The sequence below is a fragment of the Centruroides sculpturatus genome, unplaced genomic scaffold (assembly GCF_000671375.1).
Source record: "Centruroides sculpturatus isolate CEXI.00-Female unplaced genomic scaffold, Cexi_2.0 scaffold41, whole genome shotgun sequence".
In the NCBI taxonomy this organism is placed as follows: domain Eukaryota; kingdom Metazoa; phylum Arthropoda; class Arachnida; order Scorpiones; family Buthidae; genus Centruroides; species Centruroides sculpturatus.
In genome coordinates, this window is record NW_019384983.1 from 315,249 (window position 1) to 334,895 (window position 19,647).

Consider the following 19,647-nt stretch of genomic DNA (forward strand, 5'->3'; position numbering starts at 1 on the left):
GCTAGTCTCGTAAACGTTCCATTGTTCTCTATTCTCCGCCTACTCTTGTAATACATCTTCTAGCTTTTACACCATTAAAAAATACTGATAGCTTTCTAAAGTTTTAGATCTATTTTTACTATTTTAAATAAACAGAAAGGCCACGTTTAACCGACAAACTTAACCTCTCCTGTATAAATTTTTGAATGTATTAAACGAGTCCGCTAAGATCTAAATCGATTTATCATTTCTTAAATGATTAAAGTCACTAAAATTATTTTATATATTGTATATTTTATACAACAAGAGAAATTTAAGTGAATAACAATACTTATAAACTATTATATAAGTTACTTCATATTTACGCGCGCCGCGAATATTTAAAAAGTAATATAGAGATTTTTATGTCGGAAAAAGATAATAAATATTTAAAAATTATACAAAACATGAATTTTTACTAATTTCAATAATAATTACAACATAAAAAAAAATTAACAAATCACTTGAAATTATAAAATCGGAACAATAAACATAGTCGATTCATCAACATAAAAAAAGCTATTTAACAAACTCGATTTAAACAATATTAATATACAAAATACAGTATTTACAAATATTTACATATAAAACGTCTGTCAATCTTTTACAGATTGGTATTGTTTGTCGATAGTCTTCTTTTCCTTTCTTTTTTATATGTCAATGGTGCCCTGTAATTAGTTCAAACTGCGGTTTCATTACCGGGCTTTCTTTGATGCCTCTTGGAATTCTCTTGAATAATTAGATATCTCTGACATATCTTATTATTTGCTACTAATTGGGAATTTGAAGATTTTTGAAATTTAAACCTTTTTTTCATATTATTCCATGTGCATATTGGCGATTTACTCGACCATATCCACAAGCCGGTAGTGATACCGATGATGAAAGACATAAATATTTTAAGAGTGAACACTTCAAATTTAAGTTTAAGAGGAGTTTTAGCGGTTAACCACTGATCTCTTAATGAATATTCGTATAAATTTGCTGCTAACACACAAGAGGCCGGGATGATGTATAACAGAGCAAATATACCTATACGTATCTTGAGCTTCTTCCTCTTGTTGAACGACTGGTTCGGCACCCTTTTCATCCTATAAATGACGATGACACCCGCAATTAGAAACATAGTACCAATGAAGAGATATATAAGATTAGGAGCGATAACAAAGCCTAACAGTGCTTGATTGTTTCTATTTCCAACATAGCATATGCCTGTAAGTTCGTCAGCATCTACTAGACGCAGCACCAATATGGCAATAGTTTTAGCAGCTGGCAGAAACCACGCTGCCAAGTGGAAGAATGTGTAATATTGCTGAATTTTATCCTGAGTCCAACCAAGGCCTTCTGAAAGATACCATGTGATAGTTAATATGACCCACCATATCATACTAGCCATGCCGAAGTAATAAAGCAGCATAAAAACGATGGTGCAGTATATATTGTCTAAACTCTCTACAGTTAGCAAGGTAACATTGTGTTGACTGTCTCTACTACAGGCCACGGCAGTCCTACCTAAATTAATCCGTATAATGTACGCAATGCTATAAACATTATACGTAATACTCAAGATGATGATGGCGAATTCAGGATATTTATAGCTGCATCTATCAACCACAAAGGTGATGGCTGTGAAGAGAGTTGAAATGAAACAAAACACGGCCCAAACAGTTATCCAAATTTCTACGAAATTCTTATCTTCTTGGTTAAACAGGACATCGGCTGTGCAGAGTTGAGAACATTGACTCGTACGATTAACGTAATAGAATACATCCGATTTCCTGTAACCATTGCATAAACCGAAATGTCTCTTGTTGGCATTTTTACGCTCAATTGTTGACACTTTAGTTTCTTTAGTTCGACCCACATAAGGCTCCTTCTCTAATTCGTCAGGTTCCGGACCTTCCATACACATATGCTTCTCATTATTTTCGGGTGGGAAGTTGTTACACGACAATCCGGACGGCCAAGGAAATCCGAATTCCTGTAAGACAGGTTGACATCTCGATTTAACTGCTTTACACAACGACCGACACGGTCCGATGGGTTGTGCCACTTTCTCTGTACACATCGGGACGTACACAGAACACAAAAAGAATTTTAACCTGGAAGAACAGCCGTATTGTATCAGAGGACGAAACGTTTGCAGCTGTAGTTGGGCATCTTGTTGTAGGTCGTGTCCGACTAAATTAGGCATCCCCGTTACGTTGTAACCGATATCTTTACATGTTTCTATCCATATCGGCTCGCACGTTCTTTGCATTTCGAGACAGTTTACACTCACCACGTAAAGCGCGATGCCGACAATCCATCTCCTCGTTGCCATGTTGACTGCCACTTACCTATAGAGTGCCTCCGAGTCACTCTCCAAGTTTTGACTCATCCGCTTCCTCACCTGGTTAAAGTTGTCGACACTCGACCAATAAGAGCAAACGTTAAGCTTTCGTACCACGCCTTCTCAGACGGTTGTTATAGGCGACCGGATTGGTCGAGGTTAACAAGGGTTGATGTATCAGATTTTCTAAGGAGATTCATCATGTTGACAGGCAGGCAAAAGTTGCTTAACTACCATCCGTGCACGGTCTAATGTTTATGTTTTCTTTTGCAGGAAAATGTATTCAAAATACAAAACAGTGCAAGAAGATTGCTTTGATAGTTCTGCATAACAGATACAAAATACGAATTTCTAAGAATAATTTAAACAAATAATTTTAACATGACATTGATTTATATATTATAAATTCGAGCGTTTTCGTAATGTCACAACAGAATAAATAAATAAATTAATAGAAATCTGTTATTTCACAGTATTTATATAAAATCCTTGTTGNCATGAAAGTAAGTCATTTTTATTAAGAAGAAAATATATAATTGCAAGTATTTTGATTATTTACTATAATTTTATAGCTGAAAGAATAACATAATTATTATCATCAGTTTTAATTTGGAAACATTTTGTTTAAATACTAATTTTCCATGCATCAATCTGTGAACATTCTATATAACTGAAAAATGTCTAGTGAAAATTAAAGCTATATTGCAATAGACAATAACAAGGTTAAAATATAGAAAACAACTATCTAGTCTGCTTGAAGGATTAAGAAGGAACTTTCTTGCTTGAAGTAAAGATTGAATAGTGCAAAAAATTCCTTCATAAATTTGAAAATAATTCAGTTTAGGTTAGCAAAGAATATGTATCATGAATAAAATTTTAAATTTATATGAAGCCAATTAGAAAAAAATCTTAAAGAAGAAAAGATACCTAAAGAAAGCTTATTTGTTTCTATCTTGAAACTATTTTCACAAATTAAAGACACAAATAGTTTATGCAAATATTTCCAAGTTGCTTAGATTTTCCTTAAGTAATTAATCAAAATGCAATTGAAGTTTGAAAAATAAATACCATAGAATATATGCTCACTTATTATGGAATGAAAATTTAAGAGGAATTAGTTATAAGAATCATGAAGAATATCTTTAAAAAATGTAGTATTGAAAAGAAAAATATTCATTAAAACTGTAATTGTACACTGGAAGTTCTAATTACATAAAGAAAAGACTTGATTATTTCTAAATATGATCATTCTTTTTTGATTGGGCTGCAATTTGAAAAAATTGTAGATCTATAAATTCCCACTGTTGTATGTCTGTCCATCCATTCATCTCTCTCCTTAGTCTAGAGAACAGAGTTAGTTAGATGAAAGATGAGATCAGATATGGAAACCTTAGAGGCATGAGGCCCCAACTAACTATATATGAATTTCCAATGCAAATCAGAAGTCATGTTATTTCAATTCAGAAATTTTCCCCTGAAAAGTGTTAGAACAGTGACTGGCATGACTCTATTGTTAAAGGAAAAGTATGATTTAAAGGGGAAAGACACTATATTACAAATTTGAGGTGAAGAGCATATATTTTAAATGAAATAAATTAAAAATATGATTAAAAATTGCAGCTTGGCATTGTAACTGCCACAATAAATAAGTGCTCATTGTTATTGTTTTATACGCAAAGCTACAAAGCAGTTATAGAAAAGATATTGCAGAAATCAATAAAACTACAGTAGAACCTCAAATGAGGTTTTGCATTATCTAAGTCAAACCTGTATTGAGTACACTATTTTTCTTATAATCAGCTTTGCAATAAAATCTTTGCAATGAATGCATCAAGCTTGTAAATAATGTATTTCTTTTAACCTTGACTGGACTGAGTGACTAACTGATGCTGAGGTGCTTTTATTTAAAAATATTTCTGTCCTGTGAATACTAAATAGGTTTTTTCCCCATGCCCATTGTGGATTTAGCCAGACCTGCAATGGAGCAGGCTGTGAATGGGTGAGGGATGGAATGATGTCCTATGTATCTGGGACTGACCATCCATGAAAAATGATGTTGAAATGACTTGGAATATTGTGGCAAAGAAAAAAGATCCATTATGAAGAAAAACTATAAAGAACATTTTAAAGAAAGTTTAAAATGATAACATGTATTACAAAATGATTTGTTTCAGTTACCTTTTACTGTTTAACTTCAATATGAGACAATCCATTCATATTAAAATGTAATGTAATAATACACATTTTCATTCTTAAAACTATTGTACATATTTGTATAATAAATGATGTAAAAAATGTTCTTATGTATGATTAAGTTCACTAAGGTTTAAAAAAAAATGACTTAAAAAGTGATACCATATATATCTTTATTTGTAATTTTAAATCTAAATTGTTTGTCTGTTTTATCTAAGTTTTCAGTTATCTGAGGTAATGTGAACCTTGGATAATTTAGGGTTTTACTGTCTTTAATCATAAGGCAATAACTTTTGATCAAATATCAAATAAATATTTCTTTGTGAAATCTTGTTGTTATCATTGAGATCATATTATGTTTATGGCATTATGACAAAAATGCATTTCTGTAATATTTATTTATTTTATGGAAAGTGTTATATAGCTTTAATATGTACAGTACCTAGTAATTTTAAATTACCTATTCCATTTAACATTGATGTCATTCTTAGCATGAAAATTTGACACAATTGTACTCAATATACAAGTAGGAACATATTTACATGTCTAACAATCTCCACTTTTTGGAACAGTATATGAAATAATAGTGTAATATATGATTATAAAATTGGAAACAATCGAATGTTAAATATATTTAGTAAAGATTAACAAATAAAGATTATTTTGCTATTTTCTTTACCGAGAAACATTTTGTACTTTTTACATATTGATGTCTTAATTAAAAAGTTGATGCAATCAATATTTTTATGTTCTATGAATTGCTTAAGAAGATAACAATGTATTATCATCAATTTTATAAATTGTATATCAAGCTCAGCTTCCTTTTAAAACACTTAATAAAACATTTAACACCTTATAGTGCTGAGAATATTTATTNTTTCTCTTAAAAAAAATGTACAGAATAAAAAAAATATATCTTAGATTTCTAATACATATTTTAAACAATGAAATTGTCTTGTATTAGCATTGTTATATGACGTCATTGATGACATCATTGTAAAGTACATGTTTCTCGCTCAAGTGCACATGTACTATAGCGGTGCAAACAAAGTTTTGCATCATGTATTGGTTACATGCTTGATCTTTATATTCATTCTACCTTTTACACTGACATAATGCCTGGATGCTATGCCCCAGATTGTAATCATGTTTCTTTGAGAGACAGTTGTCGGTTTTTTACATTTCCTAAAGACGAAGCTAAATTTAACGATTGGGCGAAAATCTGCAGGTTTGCATCTTTTTATTATATCAGTTAATTTAGAAGCTTCTATTATTATTTAAATAAAAATGTTTTTAAAATGTATAAATCTCTCTCACTCTCTCTGTGTGTGTGTGTGTGTTTATAAGTACACAATTTAAATTGCATCCATCCCTTTATTCAGTTTTAAGTACAATGTTTTATATCAAGAAGACAATAAATTTGTTTTAATTGTAATAAAATATTTAATATCGAAGCAATTAACATTCTATGTTTTAATTTAATTTTGAATTTTCATTGTTTTCATTCCATTGTAATGATTATTTTTCAATTAATATTATGTCAGAGCAAAGTAAAACAAGTAAAAAAAATTTTATAATAAGGAAAATAAGTCATAATTAAATATAAATTTTCATATTTATATTTAACTAATTATGGATATTTTCAACATTTACTAGAAATTACACGTTCTATTTCTATGATATTGACTTTTGACAATTTTCTAGCATTTTTTCACACTAAACTTAAAACGTATGCAAGAAAAGTAAGAAATGTATAGTAAAAACTTCATAGTATGTTTTCCATGTTTAGAATATAATGCATATGCTAAGATGGTTTAAAAATAGACAAAAATTTCTATGAATGCAAAACAAATCATTTTATTTTTAAACAGAAAATTAAGATGATGAGTTTTCCATAAGATGCTAGATAAATTTATTTAAAGTATCTTTCTGTTACATCCAAAACTTTGAGACAGTAATTTTCATTGTTGTTTTAATGAAAATTACATGAGAAATGAATGAAACTTGGCAACATATTTTACCTATTATTTATAATTCCTTATTTTTGGCTTTGTAAAGAAGCAGTTTAAGTTTACTTTTTAATTTTAATTATAAAACATCAAAATTGAGAATTTTCTATTATGTAATACATTTTCTTTTATTTGGTTTCTTGATTGACTAGAAATATAAGCCAATTACTTAATGTTTTGGAGACATGGATATTTAAACATTGTTTTTGTCAATGGTTGATTATACATATCCAGTAAATTTGTAAAAAATATTGCTGTTATTCAAAAGAATAAGATATGAAAAGAAGAGCAAATAACTTTATATTTCTGAATATGGATAATATGAACTGATTACATTAAAGTTTGTATATCTGAGTTACATTAAAAGTTTGATTTATAGCTATTTTTTGAATCAAGAAACCAAAAGTAAATAATATATTAGTTTTGTAGTGAAAGTATTATTTTATTAATTTTTTTCTTTGTTTTTATAGACGTGGTGATCGTCCTCCCAATAAAAATGATCGCTTGTGTAGTTGTCATTTTAAAGATGGAATAAAAGATAATGGCCCTACTATATTCAATAGAAATAAAAATGAATTGAATATAATTGCTTCCAAACAACAAAGGTAAGAAACTAAATTTTATGCTTAGTTTTTGAATTTATACAGTTATAAAATATTCAGCTAAAGTGGCAATTAGCATTTTATCTTTATTTATTAAATCTTGAAATTTAGATGTTTTTTCCTAATTATACCATATTTCTGTAAAGTTGCATAAACATAAGTATTTAGTTAAATAAATATATGCTACATGAATAAGATCTGAATAAAGTTTGTATATGTAAATTTTTATTCTGACATGTACATTTAAAGAATTAAAAATTAAAAATATATGTACACTCATTGGCAAAGAAGTTTCACATCCAGATAGAATTATCTGATTACTGCAAAACTCAGTGAGAGAGACCAGACCTGATGAATTTTGAGAGAAAATTCATTTTTTGTCTTTCAAAAAACTTTTTTTCATTTTTATTACCAGAGAATGATCGCATCTCTTTCTTCGGAGTCGTTTCTTTTCCCACGGAACTCATTGAACGTGTCACTGGGAACTAAGAGCAAAAACTCCCAATTGGTGAAAAGGGATAACATGATTTGGAGGTAAAAGGAGTGACTCAAGGACAAGGGGTCTTTGAGAGTTCACGAGAGCATCAATCAAGTGCCCTGAAAAACCCAAGAAGTATTATATCCAGGATTTCATACTCTGTGTTGGTGGACACATTCAAACTCTCCGGATTATTTTATCCTTCCATTTCCCTTGGTTTGATTGCTGTCCTAAGAAATGAAAAATTAACGCCTTCCCAACCACTCCAACTGACTGACTGACAACAACCGATTAACATCCAAACAAGTCAGTGATTCGGAATCTGCACTATTAAGTGCATTAAAGGTATATATATCAACTTGCAGTTTCTTGTAAACTCTCTCTATCTCGAGTGTTATAACATAGCACAGCTATGTATCAGACAGGTATAGAAATGATTACAGTTATGGTCTGATTGCATGTCTGTTAATGCCACTGGAGTGCCTTAAAGTTGCTACCTTAGTAACATATAAAGGCTTGCAGAGGTGTTTCCTGAAAATTCTCCAAATAACAGGTACACTGAAAGAATACTCCAAATAACAGGTACACTGAAAATTCTGAACACAGTTCAGAATTTTCAGTGTACCTGTTATTTGGAGTCTTGGAGTGCAAGGTGTATTTGTGGAATGCAGTAGAAGCCAATGGAGAAAGGCTACATCATTGGAAAGCAGGATGGTCATTTTACTGAATTATCTGCCATCTGGCCCATTCTAATTTGACAAGAATGTTGGAGGGCAATGGATGTGTGAGAGCATACATACAGCTATGCTCTGAATATCTCAGATAGACCACCAATCCATCATCTGGAGACAAGTGTAAATCTACACAATTCTGTCTTTTACACCAATTGCAAGTGACTAGAATAGGTAAATTTTCACTTCAATTCTGTCTTTACTGTTGAACAACAATATTGCTCCCACTACTGACATGCTGGTCTGGGAAGCCACCTCATAACACAGTTGATCACCCTTTGTAAATGTCTAACTGACATTGATAGCACATTTAGGAAATCCTACACCTTGTGTGTGACTTTTTATGGCAAGACTGTAAACAACCATTTTCAAGCAAGATAATGCTTGAGCACACAGTAAAGTTTTCCAGAAATATCTTTGTCACATTGTCACACTTCTTGGTCCTGGCCACTCCAAATTTGTTGCCCATTGAGCATTTGTGGAACCAGATGGGATACCAGTTTTTGCTATATACTAGTATGGGGGATCTGGAGTGGCAATTGTAATATCTGTGAGCAAATATGTTTAAGAATAGCATATGGTACCTGTATGCCTGCATATCTGACCATACCATATTCTGCATGTATCCAGGCAAGAGGAGGTCTTACAAGGTACTAAAGGTTCCTTTAAGTTATGCTGGTGTTGCATAGGAAATTCTCTTTGCTATGTTATTGTAATCACCTATTACAATTGTCATTACATTCACATTAATATCTTCATTTGATCCAACACCTCCTCCTTGGTGTGCAGCTGTTTTGTCGATGAGTGTATATTAAGATGTGTGAACTTATTTTTAAATAAAATCTTTTATTTGAGTATTTTTAATGGCAGTGATAAAACTTAAGTATTATTGTATTATAATACTAGCAAGTCTATTTAATTTACTTTCTTGAAATTGCTTCATGTCTAGTTATATTACAAATTTTATTAGAGATCTTAAATACTAGTGTAATAAGTCTAGTATTTAAAGCAGATAATAATAATAGCCCACAATAGAACTTGATTTACTTTTTATTTAAAATTACTCTTGTTAGATTGTTTAAAATAGCATTTTCACAACAAATTTGAATAAAAATATAAATTTGGATTTATATTGTTTGAAACTTTATAGTAATTTTTATTATTGGTGCATAATTTTGCTTCTGCATATTAAATAATTCAGTACTTTATTGAAGTTCATCAGTCATGGTAGAAGGAATATCAGCTATCAAAAATTAAATTGTGAAAGTAACATTTAATTTAAATACGAGGGTGGTTTTTTCAAACTCCAATGGTCCATAAAACAAAGACAAGTGTAAATAACAAAATGAATTTATTACCAAAAGTTAGGTACAAACATTGTTACATAATCACAGTGAAGATTGAGGCATTTGTCATATCTGTGGATGAGCTTTTCCATCCCCTTGTCATAGAATGTTGCCACCAGTGAATTGATATGGCCTTAACAATGTTGTTTTGAAGATCATCAGTAGTCTCAAACTGCTACCCTGCTAGCCACATTTTCAGTTCAAGAAAGAGATGAAAGTCTTCACACATTAAAAAGTTCCAAGCTTGATGGAAGTCTGAAAGGAGGAAGTCTTCACCATCTTTAAACATCTAGCATATAGCCCCAATTTAGCACCGAGTGACTTCCACCTCTTTCCTGAACAGAAAAAGTGGCTAGGAGGGCAGAGGTTCGAGACTAATGACAATCTTCAAAACAACATTAGGGTCCATCTCAAGCCATTGGTGGCAACATTCTATGAAAAGGGGGTGGAAAAAGTTGTCCACACATATGATAAATGCCTCAATCTTCACTGTGATTATGTCAAAAAGTAATGATGTTGTACCTAACTTTGGTAATAAATTCATTTTATTTACACTTGTATTTTTTTAATGGACCATTGGAGCTTGAAAAAAAAACAGCCTACGTATCTAATTGAAACATATAAGATGTTATTTTGAGCTTAAATTTAGAATTTCTATATAATTTTAAATAATAAAATTTAATTTATATATTAAAAAATTATTTCCAGTGTACAATATTTTAAATTTAAAGTATTGTGAGTTTTTACTACTGAGATAAGAAAAATAAAACAAACAATAGTTTCATGTTAGCATCAATTCCTGGAATTGCCTTAAGGGTTAATGTTAGTCAGTTCTTGACCTCATAATAAGTAAATTACATAATACTCAATAAGTGTTACATAATTTTGGCTTCAAAGAAAGTTGTATTGCTAAGTAAAGTTGTAATATTAAACAGTATATTTCATTTAAGACTACAATTAATTTTCAATAAATGCAAAAAATTTTCAGTGCAATAAATGATAAATTTTTAGGAATCTTGTACTTTTCAGCCAATTGAGAATATGAAGAATCATCAGAATTTTCCATTATCTATTGCTTACTTTTTTGAATATAATGCAAAAGATAATACTTATTTAGATTTTAACTTTTTAAAACAAAAATCCTTAATATGGCTATACAATTTAAGAACAGAGTTTTTCATATAATATGTATGTTTTCAGATAAAATTTTTTTAAACCTCTTGAAAGTATTTTGAAATTCTGAGTACAGAAATTGGTGAAATTTGTTTATACTTTTTTGAAACTTTCTGAAAGCAATAATGATAATTATGGCAGGTAAGCAGAAGAGATGGTGGCATTAATCAATAGTATATCTTATTTGTACTTTGTACTATAAAAAAGTTAATTAGGAATTCTGTTAAATGGAATTTAGTGTAAACTAAAATCTAGGTTTTTATCGAGATATCAAAAACTTGGGATACTAACCAATAGGTGGCACTAATGAGAGTTCAGTGTATTTACAAATTTTTTCTTATTAAAGTAATGACCATATTTCTACCCATACATTTTGCAGAGAACTATTTATAATTTATATTCTGCTTCAACTATGTTTAGAAAAAATCTTTTGTTTGTAAGCAAAAAATCTTACTCAGAAAATCTTTTCAAATTTTACAGAGACTACTAGGAGCAAAATTTGATTTTTTTACAGAATAATCATCCATTTCAAGAAATATTTAGACTTTGCAATGATTCCAGAATACATACAATGTAGAAAAACAAATACTCAGAGTGTAATAATATAAGGGGTGTTCAATAAATAACCAGCTGATGAGCACAGCTCTAAGCAGAAAATTTGCATGCAAATGTGCAGTGCACCAAAATAACACCCCCATATAAGGTGAACATCCATAGCCGCAATCATTTGTTAGAGTGATTTTGTTGGACAATGGAAGCCTCCAAAGTTGAACAACATGGAATAATCAGGTTTCTTGTTGTAGAAGGTTGCAGACCCATTGTAATTCATTGGTGAATGCATCAGGTGTATGGTCCATACACCCTAAGTCTTGCCCAGATGAAGGTGTAGCCCAAAAAATTTCGGGAAGGACTTTCAAGTGTGAAAGACAACCAATGACCAGGATGTCTGCAGCATGCAGTCACACCACAGAAGTGCAAATGGTAGAAGACTTGGTGCTAACGAACAGACGGTTAACAGTTCATGACATTGCATCTGCAGTAGACCTGAGTGTTGATATTGTGCATGGTGTTGTGCACAAAATGTTGCATTTCAGGAAGGTGTGTGCACAGTGGTGCCATATTCACTCACTGAAGAACAAACCAGCAACCGGATGAGCTTGTCATTGGAGCATCTAACATGCTTTGCTTCACATGGTAATGGTTTTTCTTCATCGCATTGTGATGGGAGATGAGACATGGTGTTTCCATTACAATCTGGAGCCAAAATGTACCAGCATTCAGTGGAGACACCTACATTTACCTCTACCCAAAGAGAGCAAAAGTGTGCAACCATCAGCAGGGAAGGTGACATTCACCCTGTTTTTTGAGCATCAGGGGCCTCTGCTTGTTCAATTTATGCTGCATGGCAGCACCATCAATGCAACATCCTACTGCAATACCTTGCATGCATTACACACACAAATTCAATGCAGGCATCCAGGAAAACTCTAGAATGGGGTCATCTTGCTATATGACAATGCACGTCCTCACACAGCCAACATGACAAAGGACCTGCTACAGCAGTTTTATTGGGAGGTACTTGAGCACCCTCCCTATAGTCCTGACCTGTTACTTTGCAACTTCCATGTTTTTGGGGAACTCAAAAGGAAACTTAAAGGCAGATGATTTTCCTCAGACACTGAAGTGCAAGATGCTGTCCAACATTGGATCTGCCAGTGTCTTTCTATCTTCTTTGAACGGGGCATAACTTGGCTGGTGTCACAATGGGATAAGTGCCTTAACAATCAGGTCAATTATTGTTGAAATAAATTGTTTATATTTTATGCCATTGCATTTGGCTAGTTATTTATTGAACATCCCTCATAAATAGTAATAGAATATATAGTAACAGAAAAAATTTTATTTGCCCTACTTTATAAACTTCATGAAAGCATGAAATCAATGTTCCATTCACATGCAAATTATTAAAGTTGAAGTAATTTAAGTATTTTTTGCTAATTAAAAAATGATTTAATATATAATTTCTTTTAATGTAGAAAAAAAACTTATACAGAGGAATTGTCAGAAGAAATAATATATAAAGAAGTATCTATAGAAGTTCCATTAAGAGGTATGATATTTCAAAAATTAAAATATCAAATGCAATTTTTGATTTTCTATTGAAGTTATAATGTAAAATAAATTTCTAAAAATAAATTTATTCATAAACTAAGTACAAACATCTGATCAATTTAGAAATAAACTATGAGTTAATTTATGTGTAAAGATGAGATGTTCAAAATTATTTTTTACTGCTGATTGTATGTTGTACAGAAGATAAAAACAATTTGGATTTTCAGCCTATAAAGGCCTATAATTCAAACTTTTATAGTTTGAATTATAGTCCTTTATAGATTGAATTAAGGTATGAAAAATGTTCAAATTATAAATTTACAAAGACTGAAAATTTAAATTATTTTTGCATTTTATGATAAGCATAACAATAGTTTAGTTGAATATCTTGAGATAATAATTGAAATTCTATTTTGCATCTTATAAAAGAAGCAAAATTTACTGCATTACTAACAATTATTTTTTAGCATAAGTTATGATAAAAAAAAGATTGTCGTTAATAATTTTGTCAAGATAATTCAACTTTTATTATTTCTTCTTGTATATTATTATATGTATTTGAGCAGGCAATACTGACAGTTGTCTGGGATGCAAAATTACAGTAGGCACCTTTTTGTCAAAGAACTCTTTCTCAATGTATCATACATGGTAAAAAGTTTTTGATGAAATACATAATCCAGCCTATATCAGTAAAACCTAAAAATGTAGCTCTTCTTATTGTCTATCACCTTGCCTTACTTTTTCGTACCCATGTCTATCATTTCCTTCAGTCAATGTTTTTGGGCTGCAATTTTCAAAAATTGTAGATTTACAACTTCCATTGGTGTTTGTCTGTTTATCCTTCCTTAACTATATACAAACTTCTACTTTGGACTGGAAGTCATGTTATTTCAATTCAAAAATTTTCTCCTGAACACAGATAGATGACTGACATGATTCCATAGTTAACAAGAAAAGTATAATGTACAGTACAGGGGCAAGACACTAATAAAATTGAGAACATTGTGATGAAAAATTACAACCTGATATTGTGACAATGTCATAATAAATAATTGCTTGTTAATTATTCATTTATCTTTCTTAATTGTTTTCTCATTGTAGTAAATTTAATATTTGACAAAATAAATGCATTCTTTAGTTAACTAAATTTTACACAAAAATGACAACATAAAACTTTGACATATCAATTGTTGTAATTTTTCTGTAGAGTAGAGAGATAAAAATTAACATTGTTAACATTGCAAAATAATAAACACTCATTCATAACTGCAGATAGAAAATGAACTCATAGAGAGGCAATCTCAGAAAATTTCATTTCTCAGAAACAGGCAAATATTTTAGAACTTGCCTGTTGCCTGGTTATATTCAATATTAAGAAGAGAGAATTTTTTCACTAGCAAAAATTTATTTTATTTACTTTATTTTAAGAACATGAAAAGGTTGTCTCTTCCAATATCTTAACTTCAAAAAATACTGTGTCAACATCAGTGTTACAAAACCAACATAACTCAACAAACATTAACTTTGGTAGAAGCATTTTTGACTTTTTGGTTTAAAAAAGAGTCACTCAAATTAAATAGATGGCACTATATTCAGATTCTGGGGCCTATTTAGAATGTTTACAGTATTTAAGTGAAAACAATTTAGAAATATTATTGACAAACTTATACATAACTCTAAAAATTTTATTGATAATACCAGTAATTGTTGTTACAAACATAATTTTTGTAAATTGAAACTAATGAAACTTATGAAGACCACTTTGTCAAACAAAATTTTAAATAAAGTCAGTTTCATTTTAGCATAAACTGGCTTTATTGTTAGTTTCACTTCAGCGTATTTGGTAGAATATTATATCAATTCATTTTATGATTGATATTAAAATTTTATTGATATCAAATATAAAATTCAATATAAATTAACTTCCGAGCTTTCTTTGAAATAATACATGTACTAAATAATTATTTGTATTCATGTTAAAAACTTTTCATTGAATTGAGCACAAGAATTCAATATATTAATTAATAAGACACCAACCGAATGCCGTAAATTAATCGGGCTATTTTAATGCTAAATTCTAAATAAATTACGTAATTAATTTGGCACTAGAGGTAAGCGTTATGCGCCATCTCTTATTAAAATTAATAATTATAAATATATTAATTAATTTAAATAATTTGNAAAGTAACTCAGAATTATAATAACAGTCATTTATCACAATCAAAATCTATAATAAAATCAAACCGCAAATATTTAAATGTAAAAATATATATATTTATGTTAATAACATCTTAGGCGTAAAGAAGAGTTTAAAAGAAACAAAGTGTACTTTAAAGAGAGAACAAAAGTATAGAAATGATTTCGTGTGTGTGTGTATATATATAGGAATGTAGGACTATGACATTTTAGTTATAACAATAAAACAAAATGGAAGATAAAGAAAGAAAAATACAAAAACCAACATTTATAAAATACACATGTATGGATCACGCAACATCTGCCTGTGGGCCCTGCTTGATCATGTCTGCAATTTTCTTTCAGACATGGAGTGCTGAGTAAATACGAGGATAAAACATGTTATCATATCTTTCTTGACACTCTAATTATAAGTCTCCATTCTGCTCTACTGGCTCACCGTTCAAGCCCCTCTAACTATAGACTCTTTGCTGGACCGTCCACTTTTTTTTTTTTTTTTAACCTTTTTCTCTTTTTTTTTAAGTTTTATCCCCCATGTGCCATCTATTGCCTAATTTCAGTAATATTTACAAAATTATTACAATCTTTCCTACAATATTTAATATATTGAAATACAAGTATGTAATAAATTTGATTGAAAAATGATTTCTGTAGTTAAAACAAATGAATTTTTAATTAAAAAAATATANGGGGAAAAAATATATTGATAATGATTTTGTGACATAAACATTTTCTAATTTATAAAAAAAAATCAGCATATTTCAATCTATACAGTGGTGCAAAAAATGATTCAACATTTGATTTATTACTAAATATTCTATCACACTATGAATAAAGTTTTTTGTTATGGTAATATTTACACTAGATCGTGGAGATTAATTTCTACTCTTCCTGAATTTATTAGTGTAATGTTCACTAGCATACTAATATAATGTTCTTGAGCATGTGCTAGTTTATAAACCATGGCAGACAAAGGAAAATTGACTGTAGAAGAACAACACAAAAACAGTATTATTTTTTAATGAAATAAGTGTCATGGATAGTAGAGGCAATTTCAAACCTGCACTTTCCTGTAATACAAAATAATACAAACTTTATAAACAGTTTAATGATTATGGTCCAGTATTGGATATAAAATATAATCACCTGTATCTGTGTGTACACTGAAGAATATTGATGCTATCAGAGTGGTGCTACAAACGAGTCCCAGTAAATCAGAGCTGGGAAGTTTGCAGTTTTTTCCCTGACTTTTACTCTGGAGTTGATATTTTCCACTTGCCAATTCTGACACTGACTCCTTAGTATTTATTTATATTATCTACCATTTCATCACTGACATGTAATTCTTTAGACTAATTTACTAAATAGCTATACACTGGTGGTCTAATGATGATTAGAAGATTGCAGCTATGATTTTTTTTACACTATTCAAAAGATTAAAAAATTAAAAAAAAATTGCAATATGATAAAAAGGCACAAAAGCTCATTAGAAAGTAAAGATACTAAATGAAAACTATCTATTTATACTGTTTTTAAAATCAGCATTAGTCAACAGATTTTTTCCTAACTAATCACAACAAAAAATTAAAATATTGGAAAGAATTAATTTTCAAATTCAAGTTCACATATGTTTGACTGGCAAATTCAACTACAGTATAATCGAAAACATAATTTCAATTTTCAAATGTTAAATGAGCGGGAATCCAAGAAAATCTGTTAGAAATGGTTTAACTTCAATAACTTAAGTTAAATAAGAAATAAATGCAATTTGTTGACACTTCCAAAGTTCATTAGCATTGGGTCATGAGATTGATTAACTTCTTTATATTCATATGATTCTTTTAAACTTCTATACTTAAAATTATGAAATATAGAATCAGTTAAGGAGTCAATCAGCACATTTTTTGCTAACACTGACACTAACTCCCCAATAAATCAACAAGGAAGGCTGCAGCAGAATTAGGGATATCCAGAATTAGGGATAGTACAATGAATATTGAAAAGTGTCTTAAAGTTGTATTCATACAAAACTTTTGTATTGCCTAAACTTACATTTCAAAACAAAGATTAAAGAAAGGCATTTATTGAGTGGACTCAGAATAATGAGGTAATGATAAGTAAAGTTTGATTTTCTGATGAAGCACATTTTCACTTGGATGATGTGGTTAATAAACAAAATGTCTGATTTTGTTCATTCAGGTTTGTAAAAAGAGAACTAAGGATATGTGCCATCAAGTGAACAACAATTTGTGTTGAAGTTGTTGCATGTAATGGTCTTTCTTTTTATAGTTTATTTAAATTGCAATAGCAGAAAGTAAAGATTTTATTAATAAAACAAATGTTGAATTATTTTATGCACACCCTATATAATAGCTAATTCTGATAATTAAGAACTTATAAACTTTTTGATAGAAAATTATTTTAAAAATTTGAATCACAAATATTGCTGGAATGAGTAGAATAGATAAGGATGAGCAGATTTACAGGGTATGTAGGGTGCAGGTGTTCCACATTTCTGGGATTTCCTTGAGCAAAGCTAGGTATCTCAGGTAATAAAACATTTTGCAAGACATATTTCCTTCCTATACCCCCTGATTTCTGGATCTACTGTTGGCTAAAGATATAATTTAATAAAACAAAATCCTGAATATTTTTTACACAGAAGCAGATGCTTTTAATTATATATTTTCAATAAGCATAAAATTTTGAAAAAAGAAAAAAAATATTAAAAAACATGCATTTAAAGAACTTTTAAGATATTTTCAAACAAATAACTTTTAATTTTTAGAGAGATTTTTAAATTTCGTCTTATTTCCTCAATTATAAGATGCACGTTTTTACTTAGAAATGATATCTTAGAATTGATGGTGACCTTAACATTCAGAGCCCAAAATTACGATTAGAAGTTTTGTGAGAAGACCACATGCACTGTTTTCTTATACATCAATATATGTTTCAATCTATATTACTCAACAGTCACATCAGTACAAATGAGCTTTCCTGGTAATGAATAATTAATTTAAATTGCTTTTTAACATTTAAAATGCCAACAAGACAGCATTGTGATACATCATTAAAAGAAAACTTTTTGCTTATTCAGAAGTGCATAAAAATAGTTGTCAAATATTGCATATTTTATAGCATTTACTGTATATTGTTTTTATTACTTACTGTTACTTGACAAAACTCATATAATAAAATTATTTATAAACTAACTTCCTTGAAAAAAAACTCAAAATTTGAGTTCAAACTTGTGGTACTTTTTAGAATTGGTGTGTTATAGTTCGATGGCTAGTTTCAGTTTTGCTAATTATAGTATGTGTGTGCCTGATCATAATTTTATGTATTGGGTGCTTAAAAATTTGAAGTCTTAACAGAATATGAATTTTAATATTAAACGATTTCATTTTGAAAATTTCAAAAATATATCAGTTTGCAAAAGTTATTTCAAAAAGTAAAAAGAACCCTTTAATAACATCATTACATGAATTTCTGATTACTTTTATCTTATCTTATATCAGGATGTTTCAAAAACATATGGACAAACTGAGGAGTTACAGAGAACACCAAAATACTTTCTATTAACCCGTATTCGCAAGTGAGCCGTTTTTGGTATACTTGAATAAATATTTGAATTTACAGCAGGTAGTGTAAATGGGAGACCATTTACTTCAATACAGAGATTATATCGTCGTGGATTCACAGATCCTATGGATTATTCCTGGAATAGTTTGCACATATGCGCAAATGGCCACGACTCTTGCCAGATATTCCTCTCCAAATACGGGAGTCTCGTAGACCAGAGACTTTACACAACCCCAAAGGAAAAAATCGAGGGGATTAAGATCGGGAGATCGCAAAGACCAAGCGACAGAACTGTTTCTTCCAATCCATCTGTTCGGAAAACGCTGATCCAAATACTGGCGCACATTCGAACTGAAGGCTGGAGGTGCCCAGTCATGTTGGAACATGTCTGGTCTAATATTCAAAGGCACATTTTTGAAAAGTTCGGGCAAAATATTTTGCAATAACTGGAGACAAAGATGACGTACTCGTTTGTGTTCCTAAAGTTCTCGCTCACAATACGAGCTCAAACGTTGATAGAAAATAGAAAATTTTTGCTGGCGTCTCCCTAAAGGCGATATAGAATAGATGTTTTTATTGTTTTTTTTATCACAACATAACGAGAAAAGCAAGAGAAAAAAAATGTTGGAATTCTCACTGGCCGCCAGTGCGCGATGGCTCGAAATTAAGACTATTCCTAAAACGACTCATTTGCGGACATGGATTTATTAACAAAAAGTGATTGTTTTGGTGTGTCTATAATTTCCCAAAGTTTGTCGATGTATTTGTCGCACTCTTCATGTTATTCATTTGTTTTAAATCCAAATATCAGAGTTGCTCATTTTTATACAGTAAATACAACAACTAAGCTACTGGTTGAATGTAAAATATAC

General features: G+C 30.2%; 2 protein-coding genes across 2 annotated transcripts in view; one reads left to right on the forward strand and one right to left on the reverse strand.

Annotated features, from left to right (window-relative positions):
• Nucleotides 1-488: 488 nt before the first annotated feature.
• LOC111632851 (frizzled-4-like) lies at nt 489-2,465 on the reverse strand. Its single transcript, XM_023377379.1, has one exon. It carries the CDS (start codon nt 2,339-2,341, stop codon nt 698-700), a length of 1,644 nt encoding a protein of 547 aa, XP_023233147.1. The 5' UTR covers nt 2,342-2,465; the 3' UTR covers nt 489-697.
• A 3,071-nt stretch (nt 2,466-5,536) lies between these two features.
• The window catches only part of LOC111632863 (histone-binding protein RBBP4-like), an 84,159-nt gene continuing 70,048 nt past the window's right edge, over nt 5,537-19,647 (forward strand). The window contains exons 1-3 of the mRNA XM_023377388.1: nt 5,537-5,771; nt 7,023-7,157; nt 12,919-12,992. Coding sequence (XP_023233156.1) covers nt 5,617-5,771; nt 7,023-7,157; nt 12,919-12,992 — 364 coding nt within the window. The 5' untranslated portion in view covers nt 5,537-5,616. The remainder of the gene's footprint in view (nt 5,772-7,022; nt 7,158-12,918; nt 12,993-19,647) is intronic.

Excerpts from the sequence above, each read along its gene's own strand:
- LOC111632851 (XM_023377379.1), bottom strand. The coding sequence starts at position 2,341 with ATGGCAACGAGGAGATGGATTGTCGGCATCGCGCTTTACGTGGTGAGT.